This window comes from Alternaria novae-zelandiae (genome assembly GCF_023758075.1).
Source record: "Alternaria novae-zelandiae strain BMP 2774 chromosome Unknown scaffold_35, whole genome shotgun sequence".
Classification (NCBI taxonomy): domain Eukaryota; kingdom Fungi; phylum Ascomycota; class Dothideomycetes; order Pleosporales; family Pleosporaceae; genus Alternaria; species Alternaria novae-zelandiae.
In genome coordinates, this window is record NW_026056995.1 from 129,632 (window position 1) to 142,405 (window position 12,774).

Here is a 12,774-nt window from a genome sequence, read left to right on the forward strand (position 1 = left end):
GTCTTGCGGCACGACTTGCATGCGTTTCTACCACTGGCATTGCCTCCAAGCCACATGCGCACACTGTATCAGCCAGCCTGCGATATAGTTTTAGCAGGGGTGACGTTGCCTCCAAGCTGCAAGCCACTACTCATGACTTTGGCTGCATGGGCTCAGAGAGCATCGCGAGGTACGTCGGTCCATGTGTATCGCAAATTCACAATATCTAGCGACAATGGCGTGCGACCCGAAATACGTAAACAGCGCATGTTACGACTTGGCTGAGGCATGAAACTTCTCCGTATGATGCCGCGAGGCTACATGTACAAGTTTTGGTCCACGCGCAGCTTACTCCGTCGCTTCGCTGAAGGATAAGGCCCCGGACTATTCGATATTACGGCGGGCTGAAGGAACAGGAGTGAAGCAACATGATCGACTGTACCGCGCCAATGATACCTGACGCATTGAAAACCACGCCATATGCAGCCGGCTAGAACAGTCGTGTCATAGATAACCGCATCAGCATTATCGAATGAGCTTCGTACTCAGAATGCTGATCGACACTTGGGCCATCAGAATCAATCACTCTATGTTGATTGATCACCTTCTCGCGGCACTTGCGGCTTCAAGAGGTGACCAAATATACCGGCTACCTGGATATATGTTAGTAAGCAGTCTCGTTTCTGACCTACAATGCCTGTTGAGACATGAACATCCCTACACCCGTACTGCAAAATAATCCGAAGTAGGTCATCTCGTCATTATCGCAATGATAATGTCATGCATCTGCAAGCCTCCTGCTAGTCAGCAGCTTATGCACAACGCTCATCTTTCAATCCGACATTCCCGACAATGCAAAGCGAGAGACGGCACCATTGAGGTTCATGTTTGATTCCACATGCATATACGATCTTACATCGACTTCATCAGGCGACGACTTCCTGCGCCTTCATCATGCAGGACGCCTCATTCACAAGATCAACAGCCCACCGGAAGATTTCACACCTGACGGGCTATCAGTTCATGCGCAGTCCCCACATGAAGTACCACGTTGTTCAGCGCCTGGTTCGCATATCCACTGTGGGACCCTGCTTGGTGAAGACTCTGATGAAGAAATCTTGAGTAACCGCGGCTTGCGCCTGCACAAGTCGCCTGCACAAGTTGATCGGCGAATGCAAAAGGCGCGGGAAGGACATTCCAGCCTCAAGTCAATGGCTTGACGTTTGATCGGAGTACGGCGCCACGTGCGGTAAACACCACACTGCAAGCCTCGCAGTCAAGGAACAGAGTGGATACCCAGCACCTACCACCGAGTCGAGCGCGCTTATCTCACAAATTGCGGAGTTTACCAATTTCGCAGAGTCCTTACATAGAACAGTTACGCCCCGCAGAAGCGAGGTACCCATACCAAACGCCCCGAGGCTCGTGCGAACTCAGAACTCAGCTTAATGCTTACGAGAGAATCGGAGCATCATCTTCACCGATCAGAAATCACGGTGACACAAATCCGATATGCCTCACCTTTTCGAATCTTCTTTTTTCGGTGCAGCGAACATCCACTCTCAGCCTCGTGCATGCTGCAACCTCCGCAATAGATAGTGTAATCGGTCCTACTCCACGGTCATACAGCATCGTAAACGCAAGGCACAACACCCACCTGCCTTTCCCGCTGCTACATACCCATCACACAGCATACTCGTGACATGTAAAACACATCGGATCACCATCCGAGCAAATAGACTTTCGAACAAATCACGCATGGCAGTTCTCAGCTCCGCATCCACCCGCCTCGCAGGGCAGTCGTACATGAACACGTACATGAAAGCTCGGCCCCGCAATCCTTTCCAAGATTTTATCACTCAAGCGACAGTCGTATTCGTGATAGCTCTTGCCAGGCGAGCCATTCACGTACTGAGGGAGTGACATCCACATCGTAAATGTCTCGCATATGTTCTGCATGCTTTCGCATCCACCATCTCCGATGCCCAATGTGTGCCTCAAGCCCAAGATCTACTTCGAGAGGTTGCGAGCAGAGCGCCAGCAGCGGGAAACCGAAACTCTACTTACCTAACCAACACGTGCCCTTGTCTACCTACCCGCGACATGCGTGCCCTGCGTGCGTGCGTACGTGCAGCGAGACTTAGCAACACCTCACACCGAAGGAACGCTGCGTTGCGCTCGGACACTACGTATTGCGTGCATGCTGTGTAACATACTATACATATATACACATGGCTCATGACTCGGTACATGATCCAAGCCCATCTGCATGCTGCACACTGCTCCGTAGTAATCCACGGCCATAGGTCAGAAACGGGAAGGAACGAAACGAAGGAAGGTGGACGAATGCGCAGAGGAGAGCGCACGCACAGCCGCAAAAGACCAGAGTTCGCGTCACACAGGCACAGCCGCAGGCAGGCAGCAAGACTATTGAATTTTGACTCGTCTGCGTATACCTGACTTGACTTGACTTGGTTGAATACGCCATGGAGGTTGTGTAACGTTACCGCGGTGATCGGATCGTGCCGTACTGGTTCCGCCCTTGGATTTTGCTTTTTCGCGTGTCCCCAACGCACGCGCAGGTTGCCAGCCTCGAACGGTTCCTTCCATACTTTCGGTACGGAGGCATCATCACATCATCAGTACAGTAAACACCATCGCGCATCTCCATCCTTTCGCGCAAGCTCTGGTCCACGCTCCACAAACCCAATCTCCTCTTACCTCACCACTTGCCTCACTTCCTGCCTTACCTCTCTCCAAAGAAAAGGACCAGTCCAGCCTCTGCGCCCAAACCACATCCGCAACACCCGCAAGACCGGATAGTGGCTTTTGCGTTCCCGTGCTCTGCGGGGAACTCTGAACCCACACTTCCGTCCGTCGCGTGTTGGACCTACGAACCAGCAGCGGGCAGCTTTTCGGGCGTGCGCAAGGTTTACCTTTGCTAAGTGCTTCTGACCTACCCGTGCGCCACAGCAGCGGTCCAGATCGACGCCCGGCTTTTTGCTCCTTTTCAGATTACTTTTTGTCAACGGACCTAGCTACCTGTTGGTGCTAAGCTTGTGGTTTTCTCCGCACGTTAGCTAGAGCGGTACTGTACGGTACTGTTGGTTGCAGATGCAAGTGCATAGTGTTGTCATGATGTAGTGAAAACGGGGGAGTGCGGAGTAAAACGTGTTTAGTGCTGCATGTGGAGAGCGAGTGTGGGGTGTGTTGGCAAACAGAAGTCATTCATTCATTTTCGCGAAGAAGCTACTGCAATAGTAAAGCGCAGCTGTAGTATTGTGCGTGCGGATGGTTAAAAGCTTGGAAGAGAACACGAGGTTAGGACGGAAGCTAGCCACGTCAACCACGGCCGTGGTGGCAGGCGGAGGTTAGCTGGAGATGTCATTGTTCAAATTACCATGTCTGCCGTGCGCATGCGTTGCGGCGGCCTTATGCGGCTCCGAGGAAGTGGTTGAGAGGGAGCGTAGCTCGTGCTCTCGAGACGAAGATCGTGAACGGCTGCGTCGATCGGGCTGCAAGGCCAGCCCGCTCCCAACCCCATCGCCCCTTTCCGCCAGTTCCAGTCCAGCCAGTCTCCTGAGCGACGGGAAAAATATTTTCTGTGGTCATCATTCACGGTGGTCAGAGCATGGAAGCATCGAGAAGGAGGGTTGTGTGGAAATTTGACTTCCAAATCTGCGCAATCGTGGCGCTGAAGCCGTGTGGTATCATTTCTAAATGTTTGTTGAGTGGTATCTTCCTGATGATTAACCTTATCCCACGCCAATGCCATGCCCATTACCCACAACAAGCCAAAGGGCCAAAGAGTGAACATGCGCCAATGCCCACCCCCTCTTCCTTGCAAGACTAGCATGCAAGACCGGGCCGGCCCACGTATAGAAGTGAAGAGAAAAAGATTGCACCAAACCATGTCCTGCATCGAAGCGAAATTGATCGTCCTCTATCGGAAGGAGGAGACGAAAGAAAGAAAACAACCCGAAAAGTCAACAGCCGACCGTCCATGCGAAAACCCCGCACCGCAGGCTCGGCAATTGGAAACAATGCTATGCAAAGCAGTTTTGATGTTGTCGTAGCGTCGTTAAGAGTCTGCTAACAAAGGAAATAAGAGAGAACAGTAGAAGCTTTGTACAGGTAATGATCGAGCGATGAAGCTCAAGAAGCAAGTCTATGGGATATCGCCAAGATGCAGTAACTAAGGTCAAAGTTTGCTCGCCGGCAAACTATCCTTGTTGGTCCCCCATGGTTGAGTGTTGCGCCGATGACCGATGTGAAAACAAAGTATTGGTTGTAGAAACGGGTATATGCTAGAAGCGAAGAGTGGGACGAGGCGATCAGTGTCCAAGAGGACACATGATCAACGATAACTTTTGAGTGCCGAGGCCAAGTTGCGGTTCGATGGAGTTTTGATAGCCGTCGGAAGCGGGCCTGCCAACACAATGCGGTTGCGCCAGGACGCGGTATTTGGATTGAGGATGGGTCGGAATTGTTTGCCGTGACCCTTGTCGTGGCGCCAGGCACCAATGGAAGATGCCGAACCGGAACGCCTTGGGATAACAGAGTAGAGGTCGGTACAGATGAGATGTATGATACAAGTCGGATCGACGCGTGGCGCGTCGTCAGCTGCAAGCAGTGGCGTCATGCTACGCTATCGCTCGAACGTGCTCGAGCGACTGATGGAGTCTAGGTCGGATTCGCGCGACTCGCTTCCCGCGCGTTGTTGCTCTTCCTTGCGCTTCCTGCGCTCACTGGGTGCACGGCTGATCAAACGCCTCACGAAGCTGCGGCTTGCCTTGGTGTTGGTGGGCTCTTGAAGCGGGCTGGTAGGCTCAATGGATGATCCGCAAGAAGCGTTGGCGGCAGGCTCGGGTGCGTCGACAATGTCCTGCTTCTTGATCTTGCAGAAGAGAGTGGAGAACAGGTATTGCTCGCCATTGCTGTCGTAAAGTGGGAGATGGCGGTAGCCTTGCTGGATGCTGTTGAGCTTGGCCGTGAATGTAGCCAGAGGGGCGTGATTGGTGGTTCGGGCATCGAGCGAGTTCCAGACAGTCCAGCGGACGAAGACAAGGCTGGGGTACCTAGTCGTAACTGTCATATCAATCTCGTTGCCGAACTCGGGGTTGTAGCCATTGCCCTCTACGATGCGTGTTCGCTTACGCAGAGGGTTGCCGATGCCAGAGTGGCCATTGCGAGCAGATGCGTCCTGTCCACCAATGCCGGTGGCATTCGCACCCATGTCTTCGGCACAGTACATCTCGAACTCAACATACGGGTTGATGTTGGCTTCCTGTCCGAGGCCGCGGGGTCGCGGGAGCTGCTGAGCAGAGATGATCTGCACAGTGAACTTGACTTCCTTCTTAGGTGCCTTCCTGTGACCAATGACTGGGGTCTGTGACTCAAGACGAAGGGCGGCTGGCTTTAGCACGTAGCCTGTGCGATCCTCGCCACCAGCAAACATAGCCTCGTTCAACTGCTGACCGAGGTCATAGGTTTGCCAGTTCAGCGCAGCCATCTGGACGCCACGACGCCAGAACTTGAGGGGATCGAAGTTCGATGAGTTGATGCGGAAGGCGTGAGGGTAGACGCGCATGAGGCAACGCATGTTATGCTCCTCAAGCAAATGCTTCTCCCGGGCTCCAGGCTTGGTGAGCTTCTCAAAAGCACGCTCGTTGATAGAGAAGACGTGGTTGAAGGTGTTTGCGTCCATGCTGCCAAAGTCTGTGAACTTAACTCCCCTTGTGTAGACACCTAGGTTGCCGAGCTCTTTCGTGATGTTGCTGGTCTTGGCCTTCTTCGGCTTACGGCGATCATCTACTACCTCAGCAGTCTCGGCAGTGGTTGCATTGGGGCTGTCGCTGTCTTCAGCTGAGCTCACAGCTGCGGAGGTGGGTAGCGTGTTGTTTGAAGTTCGGGGTGTTGCCCAGAAGGATGCTGCTCGCTCTGGTGGGCTCATTGAAGGCGGGCTGGAAAGAAGAGGCGAGTTCGGGATGAGGTTGTCGTTCAGTATCACGGGTCTCGACCACGGAGAGCTGAAGCTGCGCTGTCTTCGGGACGTGATCTCGCCCATGAGAGCCCTGGTGTCGATTTCATCGCCAGCAGCACGCTTGACCTTGATGAGAATGCGGTACTTCAGCTCTTCTGGTGAGGGTAGCGACTGCGACTCAAAGTCTAGTGGCTGGAGAACCAACTTGTCACCAAACTCCTGCATCATGATCTTGACCATGGCAGACTGTTGGACCGGAGAGCAGTGCACCTCAAGCGAGAGGATGACTGGGTAGGGTGATTCTGTGAAGGCGTACTTGTTGATGACCTTGATGGTGTCTTGGAAGAGGATGCTCTTGGTCAGAGTGCGGCCGTGCATGACGACCGGAATGTTGTCGGCGCCATCCCAGCAGTCGATCTCAAGGCATCGGCAGCCCTTCTGGAGCGCAGTGATGTACGCCTCAGTGCTTGATTCGCCTGCAACTTGACGGCCGAGCAGGTATGTGTTGTGTGAGCTTGAGATGTAGTACTCGTTCAAGGGTCGATTGAGTTCCTGTGGCTGGCCGACTGGCTTGAGGATGGAGTTGGCAGCCGAAGTCAGGTACGTCTGGAAAGCGGGGAAGTTCATGGCCAATGGCAATGGGACCTCTCCGCCTTCGGTCGGAGTAGCAGCCATTCTGGGTCTTGTTGCACGCGCAAACTTCTCAAAGGTGTTGGTCCAGTATTCGAGATCGGCGTTCACGTCTACGCCTTGCTCGCGCTGCAAAAAGTCGAAGAAAGTGTACTTGTCCATCTCAATTTTTGAGCCAGACGTGTAGGTTTTGTAGATTGCCTTGATGTCTTTGCGTTCCTTGAGGCGGCGCACAAAGTACAAGAATTGCGATTGGTTTAGTTTTCCAGCGTCGAGGGTATCGGCTTTCTGGAAGTAGGCGCGAAGGGTGGCTTCGGTGCAGTTAATGTGTAGACTTCGGCACAGCTCGACGGTGCTGGGGAAGTCAAGTGTCTCGTCGCCCTCGCCACGCTTCTTCATTGCGCGTTGCCAGACGAGCTTCGCGCTCTTGTCGGCAAAGCCCAAGAGGCCGGCCATCAGGTCGATGCGGTTGCGCGACACAGACTCGAGCGTCTGAGTCCACATGTTGAAGATGCCAACGTCAGGCGCAATCAAGTGCATTGTCCGTATCCGGCCCTTGGAGCGTGTTGTGTCGGTGTAGACAATGGTAAACCAGTAGGGGGCCCAGTTCTCGGATAGGTTGCACTCTTCCCGGTAGTGCTTAGCTTCCGGACCTGAGCGGATCTCCTTGACATCGTCGATGTAGAAGGCTTTGGAGGGGCGCGAGGAATCCCAGAACACCTTGGCTGATTCCAGATCGAGCCGCAGGTTGATCTCCTTCTTCTCCTTCTTGGTAATCTTTCTCAGAACGGTGCCCTGCTCGAGGCGAGAGTTGCGTACGGGGGCGACGACGGCAGCGTCTGGTATCGAGCTGAAGCTGGGTGTTGGGTGTGAGATGCCGAGGCCGTGGATGGGCTCAAAGGGGTCTTCTACGGCTTCCTCCTCTTCAAAGGCGTCGAAGTCGGAGATGCCAGTGTCGGCGTCGGCGGCAGTCCTGCTGTCGCTGCGGCGGCGCATAATGACGGGGCCGGAGCTCTTGTCGCGCTGCGCAGACGCATTGCCTCGGCGGAAGCGACCTGGAATGCCCTGCGCGCCGCGGCTCACTCTGCGGATCAGACCTGGTCCCTTTCCTAGGGCCTCGGCCATGGCTGACGGTGAGGACGTGGGCGGCGACTGGACGGGTGGTGGAGGCAGGAGCGACTCGGGCAGGGTGTAGGAGGGAATGGCCGGCAGCGAGGACGAGACAGGCACCATGCCCTCGGGCGTGGACTGCAGGGAGCCATTGAGGGAGCCATTGAGGTACGAGGCCGTCAGCGCGGGACTGGAGCGGGCGGGTATGGTGATGGCGCGTCCGAAGCTGGGCGAGGGCGAGGGCATGCGCGGTCGCGAGATGGCGTCGTGCAGCAGCGACATGGTTGGTGGTGTGGAACAAGCAAGAGGATGTGACGGGGCGGGCTAGTAAATCTTCATGGCGCGGGCCGTGGTGAGGGAGAAGGAGCGTAACGGCGAGCGGGCGCCTCTGGGTAATAAAAGCAGTCAGGATCAACAGCCTGCTGGGTCCTGGTGGAAAAGCGTAGGCTAGGAGCAGCTTCGCATCGTGAGACTGACGGAATGCGTTTGGGCTATGACGAGTCGGGCTTGGGAAGCGCGCGCTGCGCGAAGATGCAGACGCAGGTCAGCTGGGATTACTGGAGAATTGACTTGCATGCACTCTGCATGGATAATTTGGGATCTGAGTACTCCGGAGCAGTCGTGGGGGTTGCAAGCGAATCGCGTCGGCAGACCAGGGCGGGCGAAAATCAGTCAGCGCGCGAGTGGGCGCTGCAGGAAATGCGGAGAAGGGTGTGGTGAGGCGGCGTATCGTGAGGGAGGTGGTGGAATTGGTGGTGAATACTCGGTGGTGTGAGGGTCTTGTGCGTCTGCAATTGGGCGTAGTGTGGATAGTTGCTGGATAGTGTGCGAGAGGAGTGGGCTGTAGGGCAGACAGGTAGTAGTATATGGGCAACGGCTGCGCTTGGCGGCCGTCTCTGGGCCAGGAACAGACAAGGCGCTCACCGAATTTTCAGCTAAATCTTACAAGCACACGATTATCCCTTGACTCCTAGTCATTCGGGCTTCCATCCGCCTCCGCTCAATTCGGGCTCCGAGGGCACTTCCCTGTTTGTCTCCTGGCCTAGCGCTCGACTGCGAGAGCCGCGACACTGGTTAAGGCCCCACTGAGCAACGGTGTCCTGTATGACGCAGCCCATGGTTATACTATGGGGTCCGCCAATCATGGCGCCTCACCGTTCGACGCCTGAGCATCACGGCCACGGCATTCCACAGGCACCCAGCGCGGCAGCATGGCACAATGCGATGACAGGGCAGTGCATGTTCTGCTCTTGTTCATTGTCCACCGAGTTGCATCACAGGGAGCCATGCTCCATAGTCTGATCCATCGCCCATTGTCACGATGCCGTGCCTTCCGGAGCGGGCATGGCATGGCTGCACGAAGAAGCAACCTCAGCGGCCCTGATGCTGTTCGGTTCGTGTGTCGTCGATCAGCTTTGACTCACCGGTATGTTGCGCTGGCCTGTTAAAACTTTGATGCGCCGTCGTCATGTTTGCTACATCGTGTGCGCGCGGTATACTAGCTCTGACTGGCCTGGCACAGCAAGACGGTGAGTCCGAGTCACACGAAGCAATGAGTGTACTGCATTCCGCCCACTGTCGCTGGAAACAACCCGCCAGCCAGTCGCATCGGCGCTGCAAACGCCCCATGTGTGGCGGTGGAATCCCCCATCTCTCACACGTGGCGCGCGGGCAAGTGAAACCCAAGTGCGAAGCCGGCACAACGGTTCCATCATCATAGCCGGCTTCTGACGGCCGGCGCAGAGTCAGGGATCCGCCGTCGACGCCCTCCAACCTTCTGCTGGCCCCTCAATTTGCTGCAGCCGACTCGGCTGCTTCACAATTCCAGCACGTCCCGCTCCTCACAAAGAATGGCGCGACAATGCGGTGCGCCCAATGCTCGTATCCGCATCGCCCTGCCACTGCGAGTCGCGTGATTGTTCCACAAACTTTCCACAGCTTCGAGAAGGAAGGATTCCTGCCCCTGGCGCCCTGCTGCCAATCAAACCACAAACGCCCCCGCACATCAACCGCACACGATGCCAACGTGCCGGGCTTTCCACTTTCGTGCTGTCCATGTGACTTGGGGCGGTGTGATGCATCAATGTCCATCGTTGCGCTTTGTCCAATCGTTTCTTTGATGCGCAGTAGGTATTCTGAGCTGCCGCTTTCATGCCTTGATTCCTTTCATGCCCTGATGTCGTGGCACCGCATTCGGCCCTTGGGCACCAGCGGCCTCTGGCAGCCCCTCGGACGCATATCCGGTAGGCTCGCCGTTGTCGTCGTTGCCGTTCGCTAAGTAAGGATGGCCGGCACTGTGTTGTCACAACTCGTAGGGCTCACCCGAAATAGCGCTGCACGTAGCCCCGCCTGCTCTGAGCCTGCTCGAAATATTTGCAACGATGACATGCATCTCTGGCCAAGATACCATGCACTCAGTGCCCTGTACCCATTTTCCGTGCGAAGGGTGATGCCTCCACACATTCATATCGGAATCTTCACATGGCTTTCTGCATTGAGCTTCTGCATCACTCTGCTACTCCATGTTTGCGCTGCCGATGCTGTCCGGATGTTGAGCAGCGCGGACGATCGGAATCTTATTGTGTCCATGAGCTGAGCTGAGCTCATGCTACCGGACTGCGGCATGAACTGCCCATCGTACACAATCTGCGCCAATGAGAACATGTAGGCCCCATAAAATATTTTGATTCGCTCATGGCAGTAGGTCGCACGCCGATTGTTAGCCTACCACGGTACGACGTTGCGATATCGATAGGCATGAAATGGCGAATCCATGTTACAGGAAGAGCCGAAACTTTCCACCAAATTTCAGCCTCAGGCATCCCGCGTCCGCACTGAGACGGTCAACCAGCATGTACCTTGTCAACGTTTGTTAGGATCGACGAGGTGGAGTGCCCCATCATCGCTCGTCAGGATATCGCAGCCAGAGGAAGACCCTTGCGAATTTCCGCACAATATACGTCTGTTCGACCATGTTGGATGCTGTGCAACGGCGCTGGCATGTCCATCTAGGTTGCGGGACGTTTTTGTGCTACTGAAGACCCTTGAGGAGATGATGTCTGAGGAAGCGTGGTTCTGCAGAGATGCATGGGACTGCCCGTCGAACACTTTGCGACCCAACATCTTCTCGCCCTGCTTATTCCCGCTCACTCCCTCAACAAATCCACCAAGTCCCAATGGACCGTCGTTGAGGAATGTTGATGGCGTTAAAGCTCTGGATTCCAAGGCGTCATAGCCCGTGCCAGAAGCAATTCGAGGTCTAGACTCGAACGTTGCAGGGCTGACAGAGCTGACGGCACGAGATAGTGGCAGACACCTTGAGGATGAATTCTCCGAGTATTTTGGAACCAGCGGGGATGTCTTGCATGCATGATCATGCATTCCTTGATCGTTATCGTCGGTCTGAAAAACAAACGCTTGCCAATTCTTCTCGTCTTCGTCCAGACTTTGCACAGCAGCGTTGACCGGTCTGTCCCGACGAATGAGGGCCATGTCGGAGGCATGCGCCGATATTGGTTTTCTTACACCTCTCTTCAAAGACGGCAAAGAGGCGGAAACAGAGGACGAGCTAGTGCGACTCTCGTTGCCCTGACCTTGAGTGGCATGCTGTGACCAGTCCATTGCAGCTTCGTTATTATGTCTCTTGGTGGGGTAATCATGCGGGACGCTGCTTCTGGATAGAATGGATTTGTCGGAGTGGCTTGAACCATCGGTGATTGCGAGATACGTCTTCCAGGGACCCTCATCGACGATTGTATTGGCAGCAGAAACGTCAACACCGACTGATCGTTCCCTATCAATATTGTGCTGATGCACATATCCCGTCTTGGACTCACCTACCGAGTCTGGATCGTCAAAAGGCTTTGTCTCACCGATATGGTTGCCATCCGATGCAGTGCGACCACGGGCACCTGCAGTAGAGTTGGAGCCGCTGAAGGCGAGACGAAATGCGCGCTCTTCCCCGTAGGCATGGTGTGTGAGTCGGAAGTCATGCGTAGAGCTCTCGTTTTTACGAGAAGTCATCATCGCAGGTTGACACTGCAGCTCAAACTGGTCACCCGTAAAGCTCTTTTGCTCAGAAGCGTCTGGAGAAGGACTAGCTACACTGCGCCGAGCAAGGTCATAGTGCTGAGGTTGTTCACCGGTCGATGGCGCACGGGAAGCGACATCAGCTTGCTCGAAAGCACTAGTTGCTGCAAGAAGCTCAAGGTCGACAGGTGGCTTCGCTGAGCGTAGCTGTGCAAGCGGTTCTTCCTGGTCGAAAAGCATGGATTCAGAGGAAGCATGCGACTGCGCATATTGGTCCAATTGCGTAGAGTAAGTGTTTGTCATTGCATCTGTGCCAATCCGGATTCGAACATCATCTAGACGCTGGCGTGGACCACTATCTCCAAGGACATGGGCAAAGGCATCGTCTGCAAAGCTGTGGACTTCATTCCCGAATTCATCCTTGTCCTTTCGTCTTGGGGCTGCACCGCGTCCTCTTGTCGTTCTTCTGCGCTTGCCGATCTTGCTCTTCTCTCTGCTCGAGCGGAACCGCAGACTGACCGGCTTCGATGGGTCGATGCCGACCCAATCTTTCTGTGTTAAGAGCCTCTTCCTATTCGCTTCGAGTAAGTGCAGTTCCGTATCCACTTCGGAGGCCTGACGTTTTCCGTCACGCAAGTCTATCTATTGATTAGTATCTGCGGTCACTTGGGCAAGAGTGACGAGCCGTCACTACTACCTTTATGAGTAAGCCGATCGTTTGGGTGTGATTCTTCGTGGGGTGTTGTCTCACGACGTTTTGCGGTTGGCTGATAGTTGCCTGGCGTGTGCTCAGGCTGCGTTCTCTCGTTGCGACGTTTTGCTGCGTGCCCCGTGTGTCGCAGAGAGCCTGAGCCAAATGGTGCTATACCTAAAAGGTAGGAGTCCTCATCGTCTTGCAAATAGCTAGGGCGAAAGGGAGCGACGGGAGGATTAGTATCATTTTGGAGCTGTGTCCGCGCTCGGGCAAAGTATGCTTTCTGCTGCTGGATCACGCCCGTGTTGGCTTTCTTGGTGCGCTGTAGCGAGCCACCTGTCCAGTTCAT

At 54.9% G+C, this 12,774-nt stretch overlaps 2 protein-coding genes across 2 annotated transcripts; both read right to left on the bottom strand.

Annotated features, from left to right (window-relative positions):
- Positions 1-4,627: 4,627 nt before the first annotated feature.
- Positions 4,628-7,984, bottom strand: J4E88_010559 (uncharacterized protein; the record flags this gene model as incomplete). The annotated part of the gene is made up of 1 exon (XM_049404150.1): positions 4,628-7,984. The coding sequence occupies one exon, from the start codon at positions 7,982-7,984 to the stop codon at positions 4,628-4,630; it is 3,357 nt and encodes a 1,118-aa protein (XP_049250115.1).
- A 1,867-nt stretch (positions 7,985-9,851) lies between these two features.
- J4E88_010560 (uncharacterized protein) lies at positions 9,852-12,774 on the bottom strand (the record flags this gene model as incomplete). Its single annotated transcript, XM_049404151.1, has 3 exons — positions 9,852-9,996; positions 11,118-12,369; positions 12,429-12,774. 3 exons carry the CDS (start codon positions 12,772-12,774, stop codon positions 9,852-9,854), a joined length of 1,743 nt encoding a protein of 580 aa, XP_049250116.1.